This window comes from Manis pentadactyla, chromosome 16, assembly GCF_030020395.1.
Source record: "Manis pentadactyla isolate mManPen7 chromosome 16, mManPen7.hap1, whole genome shotgun sequence".
In the NCBI taxonomy this organism is placed as follows: domain Eukaryota; kingdom Metazoa; phylum Chordata; class Mammalia; order Pholidota; family Manidae; genus Manis; species Manis pentadactyla.
Window position 1 is genome coordinate 68,528,123 of NC_080034.1, and position 23,587 is coordinate 68,551,709.

Sequence of the window (23,587 nt, forward strand, 5' to 3'; positions counted from 1 at the left end):
CAGCATTTTATTTAAAAAAATAATAATAATAATACAGGGAGAAATGTGGGATCCACATATAAATCAAGTATAAAAATCAAACGAATATTCATATTTGACCTGATTGTTTATAATTCATAATGCGTGATCAAAACCGAAAGTTTCTGTGATGACTGCCCTTGTACTGTTCACCATGTAACTTACTCACTATGTAAGAATTTTTCACCATGTAAGAACTTGTTTGTTATGCTTCAGAAGATTGGAGACTGACAAAAATTAGGCTTGGGGTGGATTAATGATTGTGCATTGAGCATTGACTCCCCTATACAGAATTCTATTGTTGTTAACAACCATTTGATCAATAAATATGAGAGATGCCCTCTCAAAAAAAAAAAAAAAAAAGCACAAGAAGAGGCAGCATGAGAAGGCCAGCTGCGAGATAATGAGGAGAAAGTAAGAGTGCTTGTGAAGACTGAGATAGTGTTGCTGTGAGACACTGTGGAAAAGGTAAAGAATGTAGCAAGGGAGGTGCTCTGTGGAATGAAAGAGTTTCCGTCAGCCCCGGAAATGCTGGAGGAGCTGGGGGAGAACAAGGAGGGAGAGGTGGTGCCAGAAGCACCAACCCCTCCTCTACTGAAATCCCACCCAGTTGTAGTCAAGAAAATAAAGACACAGCAACCATGGGTTACTCCAGGAGAGATGCAGCCCCCTCCCCATGTCATGCTCCCACCCTATACACAAGTGGAGCTGGTGGATTTGGGCTCCCTTTTATGGCAAAAACCCTCAGAGTTCATATCAGCCTGATTCCTGAACCTTTGGGATAAAGGGGCAGATGAGATCATTCTGTCTGGATCAGAGGTGGGAAAGCTGGCTTCCCTGACAAGTCATCGTGCTTTGTATCAGTGACTACAGAATGCACACCAGACCCCAGGGAATCATTCACTTCTTGAGTGGGTAATGGCTGCACTTCACACTGTTATGGCCTAATCAGGGTGACTTACTATCTTCCCCTACTAGATGGCAGACATATACCGAGCTCTAACAAGTGTTACAGGAGTTAGGCATGAAAAATGTCATTTGTAATCCAGTAAATTATCACCTGGACAAGGAGCTGTTTACAGCAGGTATGAGGGATACATTGCTACAAATAGCTCCCTTGTCCTTCTTTGGGTCCTTAGTGACCATTCTTGCCCCTCACTTAGGGCAGCTCATAAATGTGGTTACCCATACTGTGGCAGCTTTGGGGGAGGAGGAAGTGATGCAGGCACGGAAGGGAGTACAGGCTGCTACTGAGAGGAAGGGTCTAAAGGGTCCTGTGAAGGTCACAAGGACCCAGATATGGGCTGATTTAATAGGGGTAGGGGCAGACAGATAGAAACTGGATGGCAAGTCAGATAGAGTCTTACTGGAGCCGTGGCAACAGGTGAAGCCAGAGCGGCAGTTCTGGCTACTGAGGACCAAGAAGTGAAGGCCAGAGACAGAGCCACAAGCCTGGCCTGTGCGCCTACAAGAATTCCTGCTGGAAAGTGAACTGACCTCACCTGAGCCCACACAGGAAGACAACTGGTCAATATGGTTTGATTGAGGGGAGGCTCAGGGCAACCACCTTGGGGAACCAGAGGGAGACTAGAGGTCACATATTGAAATATCAATTCATTGGTCCCCAATGTATATATATGCCCTGGCTCTGGCAGACACAGGAGAATACTCAACTGATTTATGGCAACCCTAAGCAGTTTCCCAGAACTCCTGCTGTTACAGATGGAAACAGGGTTAAGGCTATCCGAATAAAACAAGCCCAAATCCCATTAGGAATAGGGTGTCTACCCCCAAAGGAGTATACTGTGTATATCTTTTCCATCCCCAAATATATTTTGGGGATAGATATCCTGCAGACCTATGGCTGCAGGCCAGTGCAGATGAATTCAGACTGAGGATACATGTGGTGAAGGCAGTTCTGAGGGGACATTCTAACCCACACCTGTAGCTTTGCCTGTGCCTTGGCAGGTGACTACTGCCAAGCAATACAAATTACCTGGAAGGCATAAAGAAATTGGAGAAACCTTCCAGGAACTGGAGAAGGTAGGTATTATAAAGCCACCCATAGCACTTCAAATTCCCCGGTGTGACCAGTAAAAAAGCTGGGTGACTTCTGGCATACAACTGTGGATTAGAGAGAAGTGAATAAAGTCATACCCCCTTCCTGCCATGGTCCTGTTAGAGGACCACTTTCTTGCATGCATCCTACCTGATGGACAAGATTTGTTTATGTTAGTGTCATTAAAACATGTGTCTTATTGCCCTTAAGGTTAATCTCCTCTAATGTCTTTGTGGATTGGGCACACATACTAGAAAAAACTGCTACTCGCTGGGTGTGCACAGAGTTCCCTATCAATACCATTACTGGCCTCCTGTCAAAAGTGCAGATCATGAACTGGGACTGGTTTGAAGACGGCTGGAATGACCACTTGGTGGCAAATGATCTCCTCAGGCTTGAGGATGACTATTATTATTATATTTTTTGTTGTTATCTGTATCATAATTCTCATTGTTATCTGTATGCTGCTGTTATCTTCTGTTGCTGTTGTGGAATCTGGTTACAAAGCTCCAGCTTTCTCACACAGGGATCATTGCAGAAGATTGAGGGCACACAGATTGTAAGGCAAGAGTCCTGGAGGGGTGCAGTGTAGAGAAAATGAAAGAGTTCCTATGGCCAGGATCCTCACCTGATCATAAACTACTTAATGATGTAACTGGCCTACTGCATAGGCTAATGCTTACACACTCCTTGGCAATGTGCCATTATTGTTGGTGTTACTATACAAAGAGCTCTGCCCAGTGCTCTGCCTGGAGGCAGAGATGGAGATGGATTGAGAATGCCCAAGAGTCAGATGTGATTTCAGCACTTAACCTGCCACCATGAGAATAAAGTTTGGTATAAACACTTTTACCCCTAAAATTCCATTGTTAGTATTCATTCTCACTGAATCCAGACTGAACTTGCCCAGGGGAAATCCCTCTCACATGAGGCATATAAAGCACAATGCTACTACTGCAGAATCTATTGGGCAGCAGTGCACTGAATAATTGCCCCTTTTGCCTCTCCTATGTACATTTCTACAGAGCAGAAATGAGAAACAAAATGCACATGCACACCAATTACCTGGATTCTGTCTGACACCAGGGTCCTGGCAACCAGGATCTCATACAGTTCTCCATTTATGTTCCACCTCACCCTACTTTGCATTTCCAGTCATAACCACCAGACACAGACAGGCACAGATAATATATGTTTAAAACATAAAGACAAAATCTAAATTAGCATCTCCTACCATTCATTTATTTCTTCATTCATTCTACTCAACTATCACTTACTGAGCCACAGGGCAAGCACTGAAAGCACTAAATTCTGGCCTCGGGGAGCATGGTTTGGGGAGAGGATGGAAAAGCAAAGCCATGATCAGAGGAATCTCCTAAGAGCCACAACAAAGGCACAAGCTAAGCTGGGGGATCAGGGAGCTTGGCTCCCTACAGGACAGAAGCTAAGGCAGAGTTTCTCAACCATGGCCCTTAGGACACTTTGGGCTGGAGAACTCCTTGCTGGTGCTACGTATGCTGGGATGGTTAGCAGCATCCCTGGCCTTGACCCTCCAGATGTGATAATCAAAATGTTTCCAGACATTGTCAAATATCTCCTGGGGAACAAAAATCACGTGTTTGAGAACCACTGTGCTTAAAGCCTTTAGGACACATTCTCTATTTATTTACTCAACAAATTCATGAGGCAACTACTGAAAAATGATTAGTGAGGATAGAAAGATAGAAAGACAAGGGCCTTCTATTAGATAGCTTCAAGTCTAGTGAAAATTAGACTGGACAGGTGGGTTGAAGGTGGAGGAAATTTCTTCAATTGGGAGCAGCATGTAAAAAAGCATAGGAGATGACAAAACATAGAACTGTGTGGACCGGTACAGGCTGCGATTTGTTCAGAGCTGCTGCACAGTAGAGGTGTCGCGAGGTAAGGGGCAGAGCAGACTGTGATGATGCTTCTATTCTACGTGTATTCGTACCACATCAGATCTTATTGTGAGGACCTTGAACAGGGGAATAATATGATCTAGATTTTACTTTGTATGGTGGTATAACTTTTTGCTATCAAAGTGGGTACCTAAACTGCAGACAGATAGGTTAGGAAACCTTTTTTAGGTAAAGATAATGAACGTCCAAGTAACAGGTGGCACATAGGGATGACTCTGGAGACAGAGATTTGACTGGTGTCTTTGAAAGTGGAACAAACAGGGCTCTAAGCCTCACTGTGGATGGGGCAAGGGGAAGGGGGAAGAGCTCTAGGATGGCCTCCATTTTTGATGAGGACACCTATGCACAAGGTGGTCACATGAACAAAGGTGGCAGATTCAGGAGGAGCAGGATGGTGGGTGGACAGAGTTCTGAACTAGTGAGATGGACGGAAGGTCTCAGCACACAGTGCTGTTTGGAGCCATAGGCTGCTGAGCCCTGTAAAAGGACAGTGGATAAGACAAGAAGGCCATATTAATTTGGCTAGTGCTGCCACCACAAAGTTCTACAGGCTAGATGGCTTAAACAACAGACATTTATTTTCCTATGATTCTGGGGGCCAGAAGTACAAGATCAAGGTGTCAGCAAGGTTGGTTTCTGGTGAGATCCCTCTTCTTGGCTTCCAGTCATCTTCTTGCTGTGTCCTCGCATGGCGTATAGCACTCTCCTCCTCATTTGCTTTGTCTCAGGAACTTTGGCTTGTTTTCTGTTCCTCAAATTAGTAAACTGGGGCCTGTTTCAGAGCTTCCACACTTGCTGTCATCTCCGTGCAAAGTACTTGATCTGGTGTTTTGCTTTCTGACTCTGTTTCATCATCCAACTGTCAGCTTAGGTGGCAGCTCTTCAGAGAGGACTTTGCCGCTTTCACTGACCACCCTGTCCCAGCCACTCTGCCACTGCTGTGTGTGACTTCCTCCAAAGCCGAGGTAGTACCTAGCCTTTGAGCTTGAACCTCTTTCATTAAAGTATAAGCTCATGGAAAGCGGCAGCCTGTTGGCTTATATCACTACAGTGCCCCCAGTGCTTGGAGTAAGGTTGACATAGAAAAGGGGCAGAAGATGGAATTCTGGAAAAGGGGATGGAGAGGAAGGGGGAGCAGCAAGAGAAGAAAAGAATGAGAAGAATGTATGGTAGAAACGGGTCACGTGCAAAGAAGTAAGGTAAGCCTTGGGAAGTGTTCACAGATGTGGCATTTTGGATTCGAGTGGTGACATTAACCAGGACTGTAGTTGGGAAGGGCTGGGGGTTTGTGAAGTGGCATGGAGCGCTGGAGACTGCTCTCAGAGCAAAGTGGTGGTGAAGAGAGTGAGTAATCAGAAAAGCAGGAGACACAGGCTCAAGGAAACTGAATTTGCCAGAATCACTGAAGTGATTTTAGGCTCTAATTCCCCTCCCACTGAAATGACCCACACATCTTTGTTTCTCACTTTACCTTGTTCATCATCAGCTTTTCTACCTCCTCAAATGAACTACACCCAGAGGCCTCAAAATACTGGGTTATGCCAGAAAGGTCTCAATTCAGCTGCCTTGAGGGAATCTCCAGGCCGGACCAGGCTGCCCATGGGTAAGCTGCACCTCCCCTCCGGTGCTCACCGCTCTTCATCCCTGTGCCTCTGCTGACTGAGCAACTTTTCCCCTAGAAAGTGCCCCTGTACTGAGAGGCTGGGAACCTCCTCCACCAGGCTCTCCATGCAACTGACACTGTGCCCATTATAACATGGCTGGTGGGAGGAGGTACCACGTCCCAGCTCATTTCTGTTAAGGTGTTATTTGTGAACAAAAAGGTTTGGGTGTGACTTCGGCCATCATGATGTGCACTGTAAGGAAACGTCCTTTATCTGAAGTCTATGACCAGATGGAGGGGTGACATATTTGGAGAGCAGAAGTAGCCCTGGTGCCACGTTAACCAAGGCCACCAAGTAGGAGTACCAAATAAATGCAGATGCCCAGTTAATTTTTAATTTCATGTAAACAATGAGTAATTTCTTAGTATAGATATTCTCATGCATTATTTGGGACACACAGTAAAATGTATTTGCTGTTCATCTGAAATTAAACAACTGGATCCTATAGTTCTATTTGCTAAATGTGGCAACCCTATTATGTAGGGACTGCCTGTCATTTCATACACACCTCAGCACAGTTCTGATCACTTACCACCACTAGTTGATTCATTAAGGTTACAAGAGAACACATACATTCACTCACCAAACTTTACTGAGTTTCATCTGTATACGAAACCCAGCAGGGACTATAACGCACATGACTCTTGCTTTTAAAACAAAGCCTAGTAGGGGAGATAAAGCACATAGGCAGAATGAACACTACAAAGTAGAAAGTGGTACTGGAACTCACCACACAAGTTTGGAAGAGGAAAACCCCTTCTGTCCCTGGGATCTGAATATTTTCCTGAACAAGCCCAGCTGAGAACACAATTGAAAAGGCCAGAAAGTAAAGTTAGGGCAGGCCATGCCAGGCCTCGATGACCAGGCCACAGAGTGTGGGCTTCAGTATACAGACCAGGGAGCCAATGCCTTGAATAGGAGGGTTTGCATCAAGCAGTTTCAGACCCATCACCAGAGATCTAAAATCCCAATTTCACCAAGGGAGCCCACTTGAGCCCACCTTCCAATTCTGATATACCCCAGGGGTCTGAGCTCATAATTTTACATAGAAAATCCTAGATTATTTGGTTACAAATCATACATGTGCAATGGATTCAAGATCCATCTGAACATGTACCCTGTGAAAGTAAGTGGGACCCCAAAATCTTAGAGTGAGAGCTCCTTGGATTATGGAGAAGGCAGAAGCCAGTCCAGGCTCCAGCTGCAGACTACATGGAGAAGAAGCTGTGCTCTAAAACCTTTTTTTGGCTTATCAGAGAATTCAGAAAACATAAATATTTGAAAAGGGAAAAAACTGTTCTTAAGTGGGCCATTTCAAAAAGAAACATGTGACCAAAACTCCAGAGAACATTTTTTTAAATCCATATTTAAGACTAGTATTACAAACTCCCAAAGGTACACAATTACAATGTGTTAAAACAACATTGTATCAAAGTCACTAGACAATTTTGTTCACAGAACAGATGATACTATATATATTGAATAAAATTTTCAGGTCGTAAATTAGTTCAACCATTGTGGAAAGCAGTATGGAGGTTCCTCAAAAAACTCAAAATAGAAATACCATTTGACCGAGGAATTCCACTCCTAGGAATTTACCCTAAGAATGCAGCAGTGCAGTTTGAAAAAGACAGATGCACCCCTATGTTTATCGCAGCACTATTTACAATAGCCAAGAAATGGAAGCAACCTAAGTGTCCATCAGTAGATGAATGGATAAAGAAGATGTGGTACATATACACAATGGAATATTATTCAGCCATAAGAAGAAAACAAATCCTACCATTTGCAATGACATGGATGGAGCTACAGGGTATTATGCTCAGTGAAATAAGCCAGGCAGAGAAAGACAAGTACCAAATGATTTCACTCATCTGTGAAGTATTAAGAACAAAGAAAAAAACTGAAGGAACAAAACAGCAGCAGACTCACAGAACCCAAGAATGGACTAAAAGTTACCAAAGGGAAAGGGACTGGGGAGGATGGGTGGGAAGGGAGGGATAAGGGGAGAAAAAGGGGGCATTACTATTAGTAGACATAATGTAGTGGGGGGCATGGGGAGGGCTGTATAACACAGAGAAGACAAACAATGATTCTACAGCATCTTACTATGCTGATGGACAGTGACTGTAATGGGGTATGTTGGGGGGGCTTGATGATGGGGGGAGTCTAGTAAACATAATGTTGCTCATGTAATTGTAGATTAATGATACCAAAAAAAAATTTTTTTCAGGTCAATTTTAGTCATGTTCTTTTACACACTATTGCACTAAAAATATTCATGAAAATAATCTGGCAGGAAAATGCAAGTACATTTCCTCATTCCTCCTTTCATAACTTAATGGCCATGTATTACTACTACATGTTTAAAATTTGAAAGCTTTCTTGTATGAATTCAAACACCAAAACTCAAAAAGAAACTAAGAAATTGTTTTCATAGTTTAATTTTTAAATTGAGCTTGGATTTTTTTTGACTCTAGAGAAAACATTTATGCCAAATGCAGTATACATTAAAAAGGTATTATAAGGAATCAATGGAAAAATTGCAAGAGTTGACAAGCAGTTTACTTTTTGAAAACACAATGGATAGAAGAAAGGTGATTTAGTAAAGAAGTCTTTCTCTTTGACTTGAATGCTTCATGTTTGGAATTTTCACAAAAATTGTATGCGTTTTATATAATATATTTGGCTTAAAATGGTTTATGACTTTAATGTGCTTGATGTCAGGCAACCTTACCTGTATTAAAAGTTTCAGGTTTTACAGGTATGATTAAAATGCCTAAAAACACAGCATAATAGGCTCAAATGGTAACTGTAGCATATTCAGAACACGATGAAGAAAATGTACTCAAGTTGTTTTTTAAAAAAGAAAGTGTAACTAAATACTAATATTAAAAATGAAAGTCTTAGGAAAAACTAATTTCTAATTTCAGCTGTCTGAATCATGTAAAATGTACCTGTTATTGACTAAATTACTTTTCATAAAGGAAGTGAGTGTATATGCATGGAATTGTAATTTTTAATTATTTTCATTTATTAAAATGACTCATCTAAAAGAAGTACATATAAACAAACCTACACTGATTAGCATATGATCTGAACATATAAAGACAGCACAAAATTTGCCATAAATGCCAAATAAAACCTCCTTCATGGTCCCAATTTTGCATCTTTATGATATCTTCTGAAGAATGTTAAAGAAACCTTAGTTTTTAGAAATTCATTGCAAAGTTTTGTAAGTTTGCTATGATGAAGCTGCCTTCCCAGTCATATCATTTTTTTAGAGTGAAAATTCAGCTGGGTTTTTGCTGCAGGACAAAAATGGCAAACATTACAAAAAACGAAAGAGAAAGCAGATTGCTAGTAGTTTGTACAACTTCAGGAGACAAAGGTTCAGGAGCACAGCTGGGCTTCAGCTACAGCTTTAAACCACGAGCACAGGCGGAGAAGAAAAGAGCATTTGTCTTACTCCAGAAGCAGGGCCCATGACCATCCGCCGCTTTATGAAGCCAGGGCAGCATATGGTTTTAGTGTGGTGAAAAGTGCAGATGAGTTACAGGCTCACAGAAGGCTTGACCACAGGTACACAGGAGTCTGTTCAGGGCAGTGAGTCCCTAACTACTGAAGTTGGATGCTTTCTGCCAACTATGGTATTGCACGATGTGTTTGGTAAGCAATTCCTATGGCATGATGTTTTCTTTTCGTAGGCAACTAGATGTTTTTACATCACAATGGGGCTCTTGAAATTTCATGGAAGTCTGACACATCATATGAGGCACAAAGAGAGACAAAGGATGCATGCTTTCAAAAATGTGTATAAATTAAAAAGGCATTGCTTTATATTTTTACTGTACTGGGGGATCTCACAACTTCAAAGAATCCTGTGGGGAGCCCTTTTGTACAATGAATTTCTACTCCCTAAATTTAGAAGTACTCATATTTATAAATCAAGTTGTCAAAATTTTTTTCTCCCCCCAACCACCCAAGGACACAGTTCTAAGTCTATTCTGCTAATTAACATAACCTAAAAAGAAAGATTTTTTGACATTTTGACTCATTATGTGAACAGATAGTGCTGCCATATGACGATCTGGAGCTTCCTTATGGAAAAACACTACTGGATGAGGGGTGAGGGCACGGCACCCAGAGCAAGATGGGGCCCTGGCACCAACGCTTTGTTCTCAGGACCAGCGCTCTCCGTCTGTCCAGTCCTGAGCGCCTTTGAGGCAGCTCTTCACTAAAAAGCAGCGCCTCCAAGCCTGAGGGCATCTGATTCCTGCCAAGGCCACCCCTGCCCACCCAGGACACGGTGCACCCTGCTGCCTCCTTTTCTGCTCAGGACAGCAGATCCACAAAACCTGCCCCATGAGGAGTTCCTCACGGCCTTTGCTTTTGCTTCTGTCTATGATAAACTCACTAAAGAGGATAAATCTTTTGAATTAAATTATTTGTGTTTTTAAAGATTAGAATGACAAGATACTTCGAAACCAACTAGCTCAGTCTCTATGGCTACTATTACAGCCAGGGAGCATGACCCCTTCAGGAGCTCTGGGAAAGCAATCTCTTTTTAAGATAGATGGATTTGGGGGCGTGGGTATGTATGCCTGAATATCATGTCTATGCACCACGGCTTCACCTTAGAGAGAAAAGAAGTACCTGCCCCACAGCTTCTCAAATATTTCGTTTGGGAATTTCTGAAGGGAACCTAGGTGACCTGGACGTTCTAAGTGAGATGTCCCTCAGTCTCGTGGAAACAATTTGGAACAGCACATCAGCCCAATTAGGCAACTTCAGGCTTGTCTGTCCCTGAAGGACATGTGGAAGGCAGCAGCCCTTCCTGCTAAGCTTCATTTTCAGATCCCTCATTAGGAGGATGCTGTGTCGCTCAGGGATGGAAACTCTCTTCTTCAGAGGGCAGTCACGACGTGGATTTCACACTAATGGGTCAGGGTGGTGCAATGGAAAAACACAAGACACATGGCCAGGAGACCAGACAGTGAGGGCTCTATCACATTCAACCCATTCAAGCCTCAGCCAGCCCATGCATTTGCGATAGCCCGACTCCCTTTCTACCAAGAGGGTGAGAACAGTAGTCTGGAGGAGGTTTCCTTGTTCATTCATTCAACAAACACAGTCTAAGGGTCCACCTGTGCTCAGTGTTATGCTAGGTACTAGGGACTCAGAGATGAAGAATGACACACAGGCTGAGTGAGCCCTCCTGAGCCTGACGGTCTGGTGTGGAAGACCATCTCTGAACAACTAACTGCAAGCATTCTGTGGATTTCAAAATGAAGAACAAGATGCAATGGGAGCTTGCAGACAGGTTCTTAGACTGGGGATCAGAATAGCTTCCTAGGGGCATCACACATAAGGTTGGGGTGCTGTGAGAAGCCAGTCTCATCATCCACCCAGTTAATAAACACTTGTGGACAGCCTACAATGGCCAGGAAGTGGGCCAGTGTATGAGGATTTAGGAGTGAATAGGCAACATTAGGCCCTTCCCTAGCGGAGCTGACCACGTAGTGGAGGAAAAAGATCACCACAGATTACACAAACAATGAGTGAATTACAATTGTGGTAAGTGCAGTGAAAAAAAAAAGGTCTGCGATAATAAGCTTCATGAACTATCACATTCTTTATAAAGGCTTCTCTCTTGTTCAGAAGAGCAGAAGTGCCAATGGGCGGGTAGAATGAGGAGGAGAGCTGCCTTTCTCCCTCCTTTCCCCTTGCTTTCTTCCTTCTTTCTCTATCCATCCACCCTGTCTACAGAGCTGATAAGACATCTGTTGTGAATATTTAACAGTGCCAGATTAAAATGGTACCAGTGTTACTTTTTTTCTAAATGCTTTGATCCAATACTGATGAGCTGGAATAATTAACAATATATAACTTAATCAATAGGAGGAAATTTAAAACCACTGTTTCCATGCATAATGGCTCTGTGGAGAGGGGGTAAAGGGAGTAGTGATTACAGTTCTCAACATAACAAAGGGGGGTAAAGGATCTAGAGATTTCTAAAGAGTAGCCTCCATTAAAGACAGAAGACCTTCACTAAGAAAGCCCAGTCCTAAGGCTGCATGGATCCAAGAGAGAGAAGACCCTTGGGCCATGCCAGGAAACGATGGAACAAAGAAGTTTTAGTAAGTTTATTATAAAAAATATTAAATGTCAAAGCCAAAAAGCAATCTCCTAAGACTTGTGCAGGACCCTAGCTTGGACTGTGTCATAAACATGGCCTTGTCTTTGTGGAGGACAGCTCTGCTGGGATCTGACAGCAAAGAAGCTGGGCCAAAACGCTCACCTGTGACAGCACACCCAATATTAGCCTCTGCAGAGCCCACGCAGCCACCCACACATTTTTAATTAACATTTAAGGCGTAAGTCACTTTATTTTCTACATGAACTGTCCCTTCCAAGGGAGCAGAGCTTTGGGGAACAGAGGGCCCCATCTGTGCCAAAGGAGTTGCGTGGAAGCCCTCAAAAGCTGGGGCTCGCACTGGGCTCAGGGGAATGAGTGCAGCTGTGGGGTGACCTCCCTGGGGTCTGCCTCGGAATGGATGACCACCCAAGTGGAGGCGGTTCCTGAGCAGATACAGTAGATAACCACCGAAATATAACCATCTAATGCTTTTATAATTCAGAGTCCACAACAAACACTGCCAGCAAAGCATGAAGAAAAAGAACGTTTGATACTTTAGCTTGTAACATGGAGCAGCAATCAAACTTGCCTTTTTATAACTACCCCCTCGACTTGAAGAGCTAAGCATTTATTACCATTAAAAATATGTTCACAAAGAACCCATGCTGGTAAGTATGATGTCAGATTTCATAGACCATGATGTTTTTAAGGTAATTTATTTTGAAGTATACAAATTAAAACGTACATGTATCATAAACACATGACAGGATGTATTTTCAGAAATGAGTCAAGAAGTTTTATGGCCAAGTTCTATTAATCTTTAAAATAATAAGACAATATGAGACAATAGTGGAAAGAAAAAACAGTAATAAACAAGGCTCATAGGTCTTTTTTCTTTTAGTCCTGACTGTGCAACACCAGATAAATCATTGGCTTATTTAGATTTCTACATCTAATTAGAGTAGACAATTTCTAAGTGTACCTTCTAGTCTAAAATGGTATAAATGTTATATGTTGAAAATGTAGGCTGCCCTAAAACTTCAAAAAAGTGTTTCTGGATGCTATCACTTAAAGAGTGTTTCAGACAACTAATTTATGCCAAAATGCTAAACTAACAAACTTTTATACTAGAGAGCAAGTTAGTGATGCCATAACCTTTTTTTCTTTCCTTCCTAGGCCATTTTCCCATACATTTAACTAGCAAGAAATGTGTGTCTCAGCAACAATCAAAACTGGAGAGAGGCAGGGAGCCGGCAGCAGAGTGCACTCAGACACTCAGAGGCGACCCCGGCTGGTACCCTGATGGGTTGAGGGGTCAGTGGCAGGCTCTTGGAGCCTTCTGCTCCCAGGCCCTGCCCCAGAGGGCAAGAAGGCTTGGAGTCACCCCTTGTCCCTGTACTCCTGGCTGCAGATGATCTATGTTAATTAAGGTACATTTCCCGCCTCAACAGTGGAACACAATTTTGATTTTTGACCAAAGCAAGCTCTTGAAGTCAGTCTTTTCTGAATTTTAATAGTGTGTTAATACATGGGCTTGCTAATAAGATGTTCTTGCCAGCACAGGTGGTGTTATAACAGTGCACATGCTCACACTTATCAAAACTACATTAGGTCTGTTAAGTCAGCTTTTCACCTCAATGTGATTGAAAACACAGAAAGAAAAAAACATAATGAAAAGATTATTCTAGAAGCCAGGCCACATACTTTAGGGAATCATAGTAACTCTTCCAGATAAGTCAAGGATCATATACCACTGTTTCCAGAAACTAAAAGTTACCCAACTAGAAAGAGTTAATGCATTTTCCCCAAATATTTGCATACTAGGAGAGTTCTGTTGCTCTTCTTCTAGGGGTTGGAATAGTTTCAGATGGTAATTTCGAAGGACTGCCAGAGAAATGTGCTATGGCCTCTGGAATAATGCAGTAACACGTATCTAATTGTCCCTCACTAGTCAGGCCAGTCTCCTGTCTATTCAGTCACCAGCATTTATTGAGCTCATCCTATGTGTTTCTGAATTAGACACTGACGAAACCAAATGAGACGCACCATTCTTGCCCTCAAGGAAATCGTAATCTGTCTGGGTAGACAGACACACAAACAACAAAGTGATAAATCACTGCTATGGAGGCTGCATGAACTAAGAGGCTAGACAGAAGAAGGCCTATTGTGGGTGCTGGAAAGCCTGCAGCCCAAAGATAAAAGGGTACAATTTTATTTAAAGGTGAAAAATACTCCCAACTGAAATACAGAAGAATAGCCCAAGGGATTTAAAAATCCAGAGGGAAGTTCCTTTAAAATATCACCTTATGTCATATACCAATTGCCAAGTGAAGTTTTAGAAGCATGTAATTAAAGTCTGTATACTGAGAGTTGAGTATCTGAGAGTATTTAAAATGGGCAGTGGGAAGGTTTATTTCTCTAAATATCCTGACTCTTCCAACTCAGTATTTACTCTAGAGACGCACTGACCTGGGTCCTCCAACCTTGCCCAATGTTAGTAAAATTTAAAAGTGGAATTAAAAAAATGGTAAATATAAAAGTTACTTGTGGATTAAGCAATAAAGCATGAAATGGCAATCCTTCTGAAAGTATCTATTATCTGGACTAAAGGGAAGTTTGCAATAAAGTACCTTTTCTAGATAATTGACTAAAATAAGTAAAGAGTCCTGGAGGAAGGCCTTAGAAAACCAAATATCATGCTTCTAGATCCTTAACAACCCAAAATGATCTAGCAGTCCTCAGTGACCTCAACAGAAATATGTAGCCTGGTCATCTGGACAACAGCTGAAATTGTTACTTCTGAGAAAGTGTAAAAGTATGTTTAAAAAGTCTATTTAAATTGCTTCTTCTGCCAGAAAATAATCAGATTATAGGATAAAAAACGCCAAGAAGCTACATATGGTCACTTACAATGTGGCTGTTAAAGTTTAGATTAAAAAAAAAAATCCTTACAACTGGATATGGTTATGTATTTAAATACCCAAGCTAAATAATAGGTATAAAAACATTAAGATCATTTCAGGTGAAATTACAATGTTTCTATGAAATCTGTTTAATGCATACACTATTTCTTTTTTTTTAATTAAGGTAGCATTGATAAACAATCTTATGAATGTTTCACGTGAGCCACATCATGGTTTCAACATTCACCCCTATTATCAAATTGCGATCACTGTCCATCAGCATAGTAAGATGGTACAGAGTCATTCCTGGTCTTCTTCGTGCTATACTGCCTTCCCTGTGACATACCTATATTATGAGTGCTAATTACAATGCCCCTTAATCCCCTTCTACCTCCCTCCCCACCCACTCTCCCCAGCACCTTTGGTAACAGCTATAGTCCCTTCTTGAAGTCTGTGAGTCTGCTGCTGTTTTGTTCCTTCAGTTTTGCTTTGCTGTTACACTCCACAAATGAGGGAAATCATTTGATATTTGTGTTTCTCTGTCTGGCTTATTTCACTGAGAATAATACCTCTAGCTCCATCCACGTTGTTGCAAATGGTAGGATTTGTTTTCTTTTTATGGCTGAATAATATTCCCATTATGTATACATATACTATTTCATTGTTAACTTCATAAAAATAAAAACTTTCATGTCCAAATGTAAACATCAATATAATACTATGAAGAAATCTATCATTCTGGGAAAAGCTAAACTTCCCATTAATAAAAGTTTAATGTTAATATAAAGATACGCTATATCAAATAGCAAGCTCTCCTACTCACAAAGAGCCTCATTTTTGCCTATCAAAGTATTCCAATTATTAGCATCAATTATCTCTTATAGATTGTATAGCAATCAGGAGTTTCACTTGTTTTTTCAATGAAGTTTCTAAGTAGCTGACTGTCAGATATTCAGTAAACATATTACCCCAGATAAAGATTGTTGATGTATTTTTAATCTTTGATAATGTCTTTTTTTTTTCTTCCAACTTTACAATCAGATTTCTACAGTGGTAATCATGAAGTTTAAAGTCCTACAAAAGTATGGCCACTATATATGACTTTTGTTGTTAAGTTGTATAGTGTTTTTTGTGTACATACGGATATTAGTTTGCACTGCACATTCACTTGCACGTAGATGTGCTCAGTGGGAATTTCACCAAGTGCCCTCTTTTGGACGGTTATGTGGGGCTCATGCAGAACTAAAGGAAGACTGGGAGTACGCCCTACTCCAAAAGCTGTCCTTGGCTAATTCAGCACTCTGTGAATAAAAACAACTAAAAAGTGTTTTAACTGCACAGCTTCTTTGCTCTAAAAACTTTTAAAGTTCAGTGAACCAGGCATTAATTTCATTTTTTTTCAGTGAAAGTTTCATTACTTGGTTCATTTTCTCTTGTCTCTTTAATTAAAATACAACTTCTGAGCTATTATATTTTCCTTCCATTTAAATACTGTATATACATAGCCTGACACAGAAATCTTTTCCTCCTTGTAGAGCTTGTTCTATTTCCTTCAAACTAGATAAAGTCCACTCCGCTGCGCTGATGGGTGCCTCCCTCCCCCTCTGTGCCCTCACAACCTTGGGTGCCTTTCCCGGCCTCCTCCAGCATACTCTTGGGTGGGCAGAAACCTGGGGAGACGCTGCCACCAGGCAGCTTGCTACTCTCCTGAAGCACATCTGGGCTTTATATCAGGCCTTTAATTAATCCTCAGTGAAAGCCAAGCTATGACATTTTGACTGGGCAGGCTCCAGTTCTGGACAGGTCTTGATTTATTGCGACTGAGTCTCAACCAACTTTGATTTATTTCAGCTTTGGGGAAGAGGGCAAGCTCGGAACAGAAAAGCGCTGTTGAATGTGGAACACGTGATGTCAGGACAGGACCTCCAGACTTCCGAGAGCTGCAAGACAAACGGTTCAGGAGAGAATGACCTCTGAGAAAGCCATTTTTAAAAGAAATCTAAGATTTAAATAACCGAAAATTGTACAAAACAAAATAAAGGCAACCACAGAAGAGAGAAAATGGTTGCTGAAACAGCTGGCTGATTGCAGCAGGGCAGGAAGTTCAGGTCTTATCTCCGGGAAAATGACAAGTCCCAGGGGGCATTAGTGTTAATCAGGGCTCTCATTTGCATGCAGGGAGCTGTGGCCCAGCCAAGCCCCTCCTTCCTAGCTCAGGGGAAATCCTCCAGGACTTAATCCCTGCTCAGCAGCACCAAACATCATCTGGCTGAGTAAGTAAGGGTAGATTTCCCATACTTATTTTTTTCAGGCAAACAGAGTAAGTCAAAATAAGTCACAGTTATTTGATTAAACACAGATACAGGAGTTAGTAAACTTAACTAATGAATTTGTTTCTGTCAAGGGAAGGCATCAGCACTACCTCTTCCTGGCTAAGGCCTTGGTGATGTGCTGTGCTCACTGCCATCTCCTTTAGCACAGCTGTGTCAGAATGGGGACCCTCCCCAACCAAGTTCCAAATAAGCACGCACGGATGAAAGTCCGGCTAACGCTTCTCCACACTCCACCTTCCTTTGGCCTAGCACAGTGCCTAGCATACAGCAGGAGCTTCTATCACAGGATATTTGACGGCTGACAAAGTTCCCCTCCCTCCCTGGAGAGAGACAGCCTGAGCTCACGGTCCCGGCCTAGGGTTACAAGGAACACATTAGTGGCAAAGGAGAAGTGTCAAAAATCATTACAGGCAAAGTTAAGTTCCCAAAAGGGATACAGGAAAAATGTGTTACCAAAGGAAGAAGATGGGAAGTAAAAGAAAGGGGGTAGAGGCATAAGAAGCAGAGGCAGGATGGCCCAAGGAAACAGAAAGTACATAAGCATGGGCAACACGTATATATCCCACATGTGCTCTGGGCAAGTTACTTAGCCAAGCCAAGCCTCCTTTGCTTCACTGCCAAAATGGAGATAAAATGCACTTACTCTGCAGGGCTGGGGTAAATAGCAGAGGAAATGCTTGTAAAGCTCTTACTACATTAGACACAGGGTGCTACTGGTGCTGAAGACACAGGTGTAGCACTACAAGAGACAGGGAGAGAGGAAGAAAATGTATAGGTGTGCACCTGGGTACCCGCTATAGTCCCAGTATACATCTGAGGGTGTTGCTGGGTAAGAATGACCCTAAAGGGTGTCTATGAACATATGTGGAGTGTCTGAGAAGGAATGTCCAGGTGGATGACAGTGTGTGCCACTGTCCACAGGCACATGGAAATAGAAAGTATTCACTGACTATTTCTTCACAGAGCCTCATATAAAGGCTGTTCCTAAAGATACAATAATTTTTACCTAAAACTACCAAATGAGTGACGCTTCTGACAAAGATCAATATGACCATTAGCTCTGAAACTAGACTTGAGGTTTCGGCTTATAACAGCATTGCATGTAAGTAGCACGTCAGAAGCCTTACAGAAGTGCTATGGGATTTCTGAACTGGCCTTATGGCCACATGCATATTACAGAGGAACCATCAAGTGGGTGCTTGGTTCCCATTCTTGCTAAGGGTCAGCTGCCAACTTTGGAGGGGTGAAGTGCCAGGATTCAGGAGGTGAGCTCCAAGCAAGCACTTTGGAATACACAGAGCCTCCGAGAGCCTCAGGTACCATTTCAGCCACACTGAAACACTAAGCACTTTACATTAAATAATCCGAGTTGAAGTGAACAATGATACAATGAAATGCCATTGCTTTGTTATTGAAGCCAGCATATTCCAATTTTTGTGGCTTTTTTTTAAACCTAATCAAAGTTATCTAAATGTATATATTCACTGATTTTGGAAATCAAACATCTCCATGGCACTTTAGTTTCTCAAAGAGGTTTTAAAGTCAGGAGGTTGTGGAGCACCTGGTAAGAAATGCTGTCCCTCAGGGAAATGCAAATCAAAACCACAATGAGGTATCACCTCACACCAGTAAGGATGACCAGCATCGAAAAGACTAAGAACAACAAATGCTGGCAAGGATGCAGAGAAAGGGGAACCCTCCTACACTGCTGATGGATGGAAATGTAAGCTAGTTCAACCATTGTGGAAAGCAATATGGAGGTTCATCAAAAAACTAAAAAATAGAAATACCATTTGACCCGGGAATCCCACTCCTTGGAATTTACCCAAAGAATACAAGTTCTCAGATTCAAAAAGGCATATGCACCCCTATGTTTATAGCAGCATTATTTACAATAGCCAAGATATGGAGGCAACCCAAGTGTCCATCAGTAGATGAATGGATAAAGAAGAGGTGGTACATATACACAGTGGAGTATTCTTCAGCCATAAGAACAAAACAAATCCTACTATTTGCAACAACATGGATGGAGCTGGAGGATATTATGTTCAGTGAAATAAGCCAGGTGGAGAAAGACAAGTGCCAAATGATTTCCCTCACTTGTGGAGTATAATAACGAAGCAAAACTGAAGGAACAAAACAGTAGCGGACTCACAGACTCCAAGAAGGGACTAGCAGTTACGAAAGGGGAGGGGTGTGGAAGGCGGGTTGGGAGGGAGGGAGAAGGGGACTGAGGGGTATTATGTTTAGTACACATGGTGTGAGGGGTCACGGGGAAGACAGTGTAGCACAGAGAAGGCAAACAGTGACTCTGTGGTATCTTACTACACTGATGGACAATGACTGCATTGGGGTATGGGTGGGGACTTGATAATATGGGTAAATGTAGTAACCACATTGTTTTTTCATGTGAAACCTTTATAAGAGTGTATAACAACGATACCATAAAAAAAAAAAAGAAATGCTGTCCCTTCGCAAGACCTATTAAATGTAGGAGCACTGGGTCTGCACACCAGGGTCCTGCAGCTCCAGAAGCATCTGTGCTGGGAAGTGGGGAGGCTCTTTAGAAGCTGCTTCCAAACCACAGGGAACCAGTAGGGCTTAAGGGTCTGAAACAACATTCCTGGTTCCCTGTGGGTCAGGGCTTCCTAAAGCCCACTGTGCAAGGCCCTTCTCACTAGTCAATGGTCTTCCCAATGACACTGGAGACAGCAGGGAGGGGCAGAGCCTGCTGTAGGGGGCTGCCAGTGCCCAGCAGCCCCAGATGCTGCAGGAAGGCAGGAGTCGGGTGGCACGTGCCCTCTGCCTGACTACAGAGGCAAAGTGCTAGACACACCGAAAAGCTGTTGGTTATGTACTGTCAGGATCCAACATTTTTAACTTTACTTTTTGTCAATTTATGAGTAGAAGAGGAAGGTTGAGGCTGATATGTCCATATGTTTGTACCTGCAAGCTCACCCTAACATCATTCCTGTTTTCGCATATGAGGTTTCTCTCCTTTGCCGGCTTCTAGGGAAAAGTGGCCACACGTGATTGGGTGCACATGTGCATCTGCACCGATGTTAAATGCTCAGATACTTTAAAGCCTATATGGCAGAGAGGGAAAAGATGATAAACCCCTGGATGAGTTCTTGCAGACCCAGGCCACATGGTCCTGTGTACCAACTGCCAAAGAGGAACTTCAGAAGAATTTAAACAAACTAACTTGGCACAAAGCAATATATTATGACCTATGAATAGAGATAACTTTCTAACAGTATTTATAAGGAAGTTTTGTTTAAGAAATCAAGGGCTGGATACTTAACTTTGGGCCAGTACAGTGGTGAAATAAGGAGAGTGATGTGAACTCTCCTGGGGATGTTCTACCTTGAAGAGGGTCTTTAAACTGAAATCGGTGAAGCCTTTTCTTATAAGACATAGTATATTTATTTTCTCACATGAATAGTCCAATAATTCCATAAAGTAAACATCAGTGATTTATTCACCAGCATAAAAGCAAATCTGTCATAGAACTAGCATGAAAGCCTTCTCCCTTGTGAGCCAGTTTGCCTGCATGAAAGGTACATTTTTACAAGTAAGAAAAATTTTTAATTAATGTGGGGTTATAAATACTATGTTGCATGCCTATGCATTACATTAATAAGTGATTAATAAGTGACCTATACCATTTGCTGTACATTCCTTTTTTTATATCTTTCACTCAAAATATCCACCTAAAGTTTTTCTTTACAAAGTAGTGTTCAAGCACTGACTGGTTCTGTTTAAATTTCTTTTGGTAAAAAATTATTTTTTGGAATCAAAAATTTTCCTTGAGATACATATAATTTGGGTCATGACATAAACTTCAGTAAAGACTGCTATTATTTTAATGTCATCACCCAGGAAGAAGCAGGGAGGTCGTGGAAAATAAATCACTTTCTTTCCTCTTGATTTATTTCTTCTGATCAGTGTTTTGATCCTTACGTAGACACTTGGCAATCTAAAGCACAGATTGCTTGTTCCCAGCTCAAAGACTACAAAGGAGAGATGGAGAAATTTGGACTTTGCCATGGCTGTTTGCTACACACGGTTGGACATTTATTGCAATAATCTGTAGTATCCTGTTTTTCATATTTTTTAATAACTAGATGAGAGCAGAAATCTAAGAATGAAGAAGTAAGTCTTGGGTTAAAAATCGCAGGCTTGCCCCTCACTCCTGGTTGACCCTAAAGGCAAGGCATTTTTAAAATGCCCCAGGAGAGTTAAAACAGCCACATCTCTGTAATTAAGAAAACTACTAACTTGTTCAGAAAAATGGTTTGGAATACTTGGAAAAAAAGATGCTACACAAATGGAAAAGATGACAAAGATTCACCTGAAAATTAGGATATTAGTCATACCAGTAAAGTTATAAATGTTTAATTTATTTGCATTGCTGCCCCTAAGAATAAAAAAAGCACACCATGAGATTTGATGAAGTTCTTTTTAAATAAAAACTTGGGTTTTAGTGAAGTTTGGCAGTCTTCAAAATTCAGTTGGAAAAACCACACAGAGAGGTGCAGCTAAAATGTCCTCCAAAATTAAGTGGATTCTTAATCTGAAGTTAAAGTATTTAAGCAAATCAAGTTAGTCCAGAATTACACTTGGAAATTGAGATTCTGCCTATCTCTGAATTACCTGTCTGAAAGAACAGAGTTACAGTGAATCTGTTTAGTCTAAGTCAAATACATACCCAAAGACACAGACGCTGTTCATATGGTTAATGCTATGTCCACAACTACATGCTTTCTAAGGTCCTTTACTCAGAACATTCTGGGATTCTCTGGATTGCAAAAGGATCTTGCTTTGAGGCTTGAACTGCTTTCCTTTTAAATGGGGCTCCCATGTCACCCCAAAAGTAAAGTGTTATTTCAGAAGGCTGAAGTTGTGCATCTGTGCATGGTGCTGGCTATAGACCTTCAAAACCTCCCTGAAAACTCTCACTCTAGAAAAAGACTGGAAAAAGAATCTTGCTTGTTTCTTTAAGTGGGCAGGGACTGCCTGGCTGTGGTCCTCATCAGCTACTCAGTAGAACAAGAGGAGAGCCGCCGTCAAGTCATATGACCACTACAGATAAATACGACAAATTGCTTATCTAAAAAAAAAAAACCAGCATCATATAAGCATCCAAGTTTTCTTTTCTCATAAATTCCCTTCCTGAGGATTCTATAACTACATGTAAGAATGTTCATTTCAGGACATGCAGATCTGTGTATAAGAAAGCAAACTCTAAATCTACAACTATACAGAATCCCAGTGTAGTGTTCCAGTGTAGTATCACCCAGTGCAGTGGCTAATAGGAAATGTGACCTGAATGTAACTAATCTAAGTTGAGATATGCTGTAAAGTGTAAAATACATATTGGATTGTAAAGACTTAGTACAGAAAAAAGAATATAAAATGTCTTGATAATGTTTTACATTTTATACACGTTTAAATGATATTTTGGATACACTGGGTTAAGTAAAATATAGCATTAAAATTAATTTTATCTGTTTCTTTTTAAATGTGGCTACTAGAAAATTTTAAATTAATAACTGACAAAAATTTTAAAAGGTGACATTGAGCTGTATAATTGTTTCATGTAGGGATTTCACAATGTCAATACATAAAAGCATATTCTGCTTAATTATAGCAATATCAATTTTATACTAGATAGTAGATAAGACTTTTATGGAAAATGTTTTTGTTACACTGGAATAATATTCTCAGATTATGAATCTTATACTATGTAGGACTCTAGCTCCCTTACGATAAAGATAAGAAAATTAATATTCAGAGTGGTAAAGAGATTTGCTTCAAACTCCATAGCTGGGAAGGAGCAGTAAGGCTGAGGACCCAAAACAGAGTTAAGAGGAATGGTCTTCATCTTAGCACATGGCCCTGTGGTGTCAGGCCATACAGTCAAATCACCCTCCCCACAAAAAACCTTCAGGCCAAGGAAACAGTAGATACAACAAACATGCAAAATTTCATGGTCCACTTAGAGATAAGCTTTACAACCATATATTTTATTATAATAAAAACTGTTCATGAGGTTAAGGCCCTCTACGAAATAGATGATTGAAGTATTTCTCTGGATGAGTTGGGTGTTAACTTTAAAAAACTGCTATAGAAAATTGGCATTGTAGTTTCAATAAAATAACCTGGAGAAAGGGCAATTGATTATTTTTATTATGAAGAAGTTCACTACATTAACTGCTATTTCGAATTGTTCTACAACATCAGTGACTGCTGTGCGGACTTCGGCATGAAGACACGGTCTGGCTTAATTATTCATCCCAATGACTGAAGCACCTCTCTCAAGGTAGTCTGATGAGATGTGTTCCCATACTTTGGACTTTGCAGGCAGGGACACAGAGAGGGTCTAGTTCATTTCTAACACAAAGAAAACATCAGTGCATACCATATATTTGGTCTCGGTAATAGACAGGGCCATCCAGGAGTAACGTTTCTGAAAGTAATAAGCTTTGCCTACATACTGATTGGAGTAATCAGAGCTAGGAAAACTGT

The 23,587-nt window shown here is 41.3% G+C and overlaps 1 protein-coding gene across 2 annotated transcripts in view; it reads right to left on the reverse strand.

The window, feature by feature from the left end:
* Positions 1–23,587, reverse strand: part of GMDS (GDP-mannose 4,6-dehydratase) — a 775,818-nt gene that overhangs the window by 268,362 nt on the left and 483,869 nt on the right. Inside the window, exon 8 of one of the 2 annotated variants that reach the window (XM_057493757.1) lies at positions 16,556–16,663. The exons of the other annotated variant lie outside the window; for it this stretch is intronic. Within the exon in view, the coding sequence (XP_057349740.1) occupies positions 16,571–16,663 (93 nt within the window). The 3' untranslated portion in view covers positions 16,556–16,570. Of the gene's footprint in view, positions 1–16,555; positions 16,664–23,587 lie in introns of those variants that run through there. 2 annotated transcript variants of the gene reach the window in all.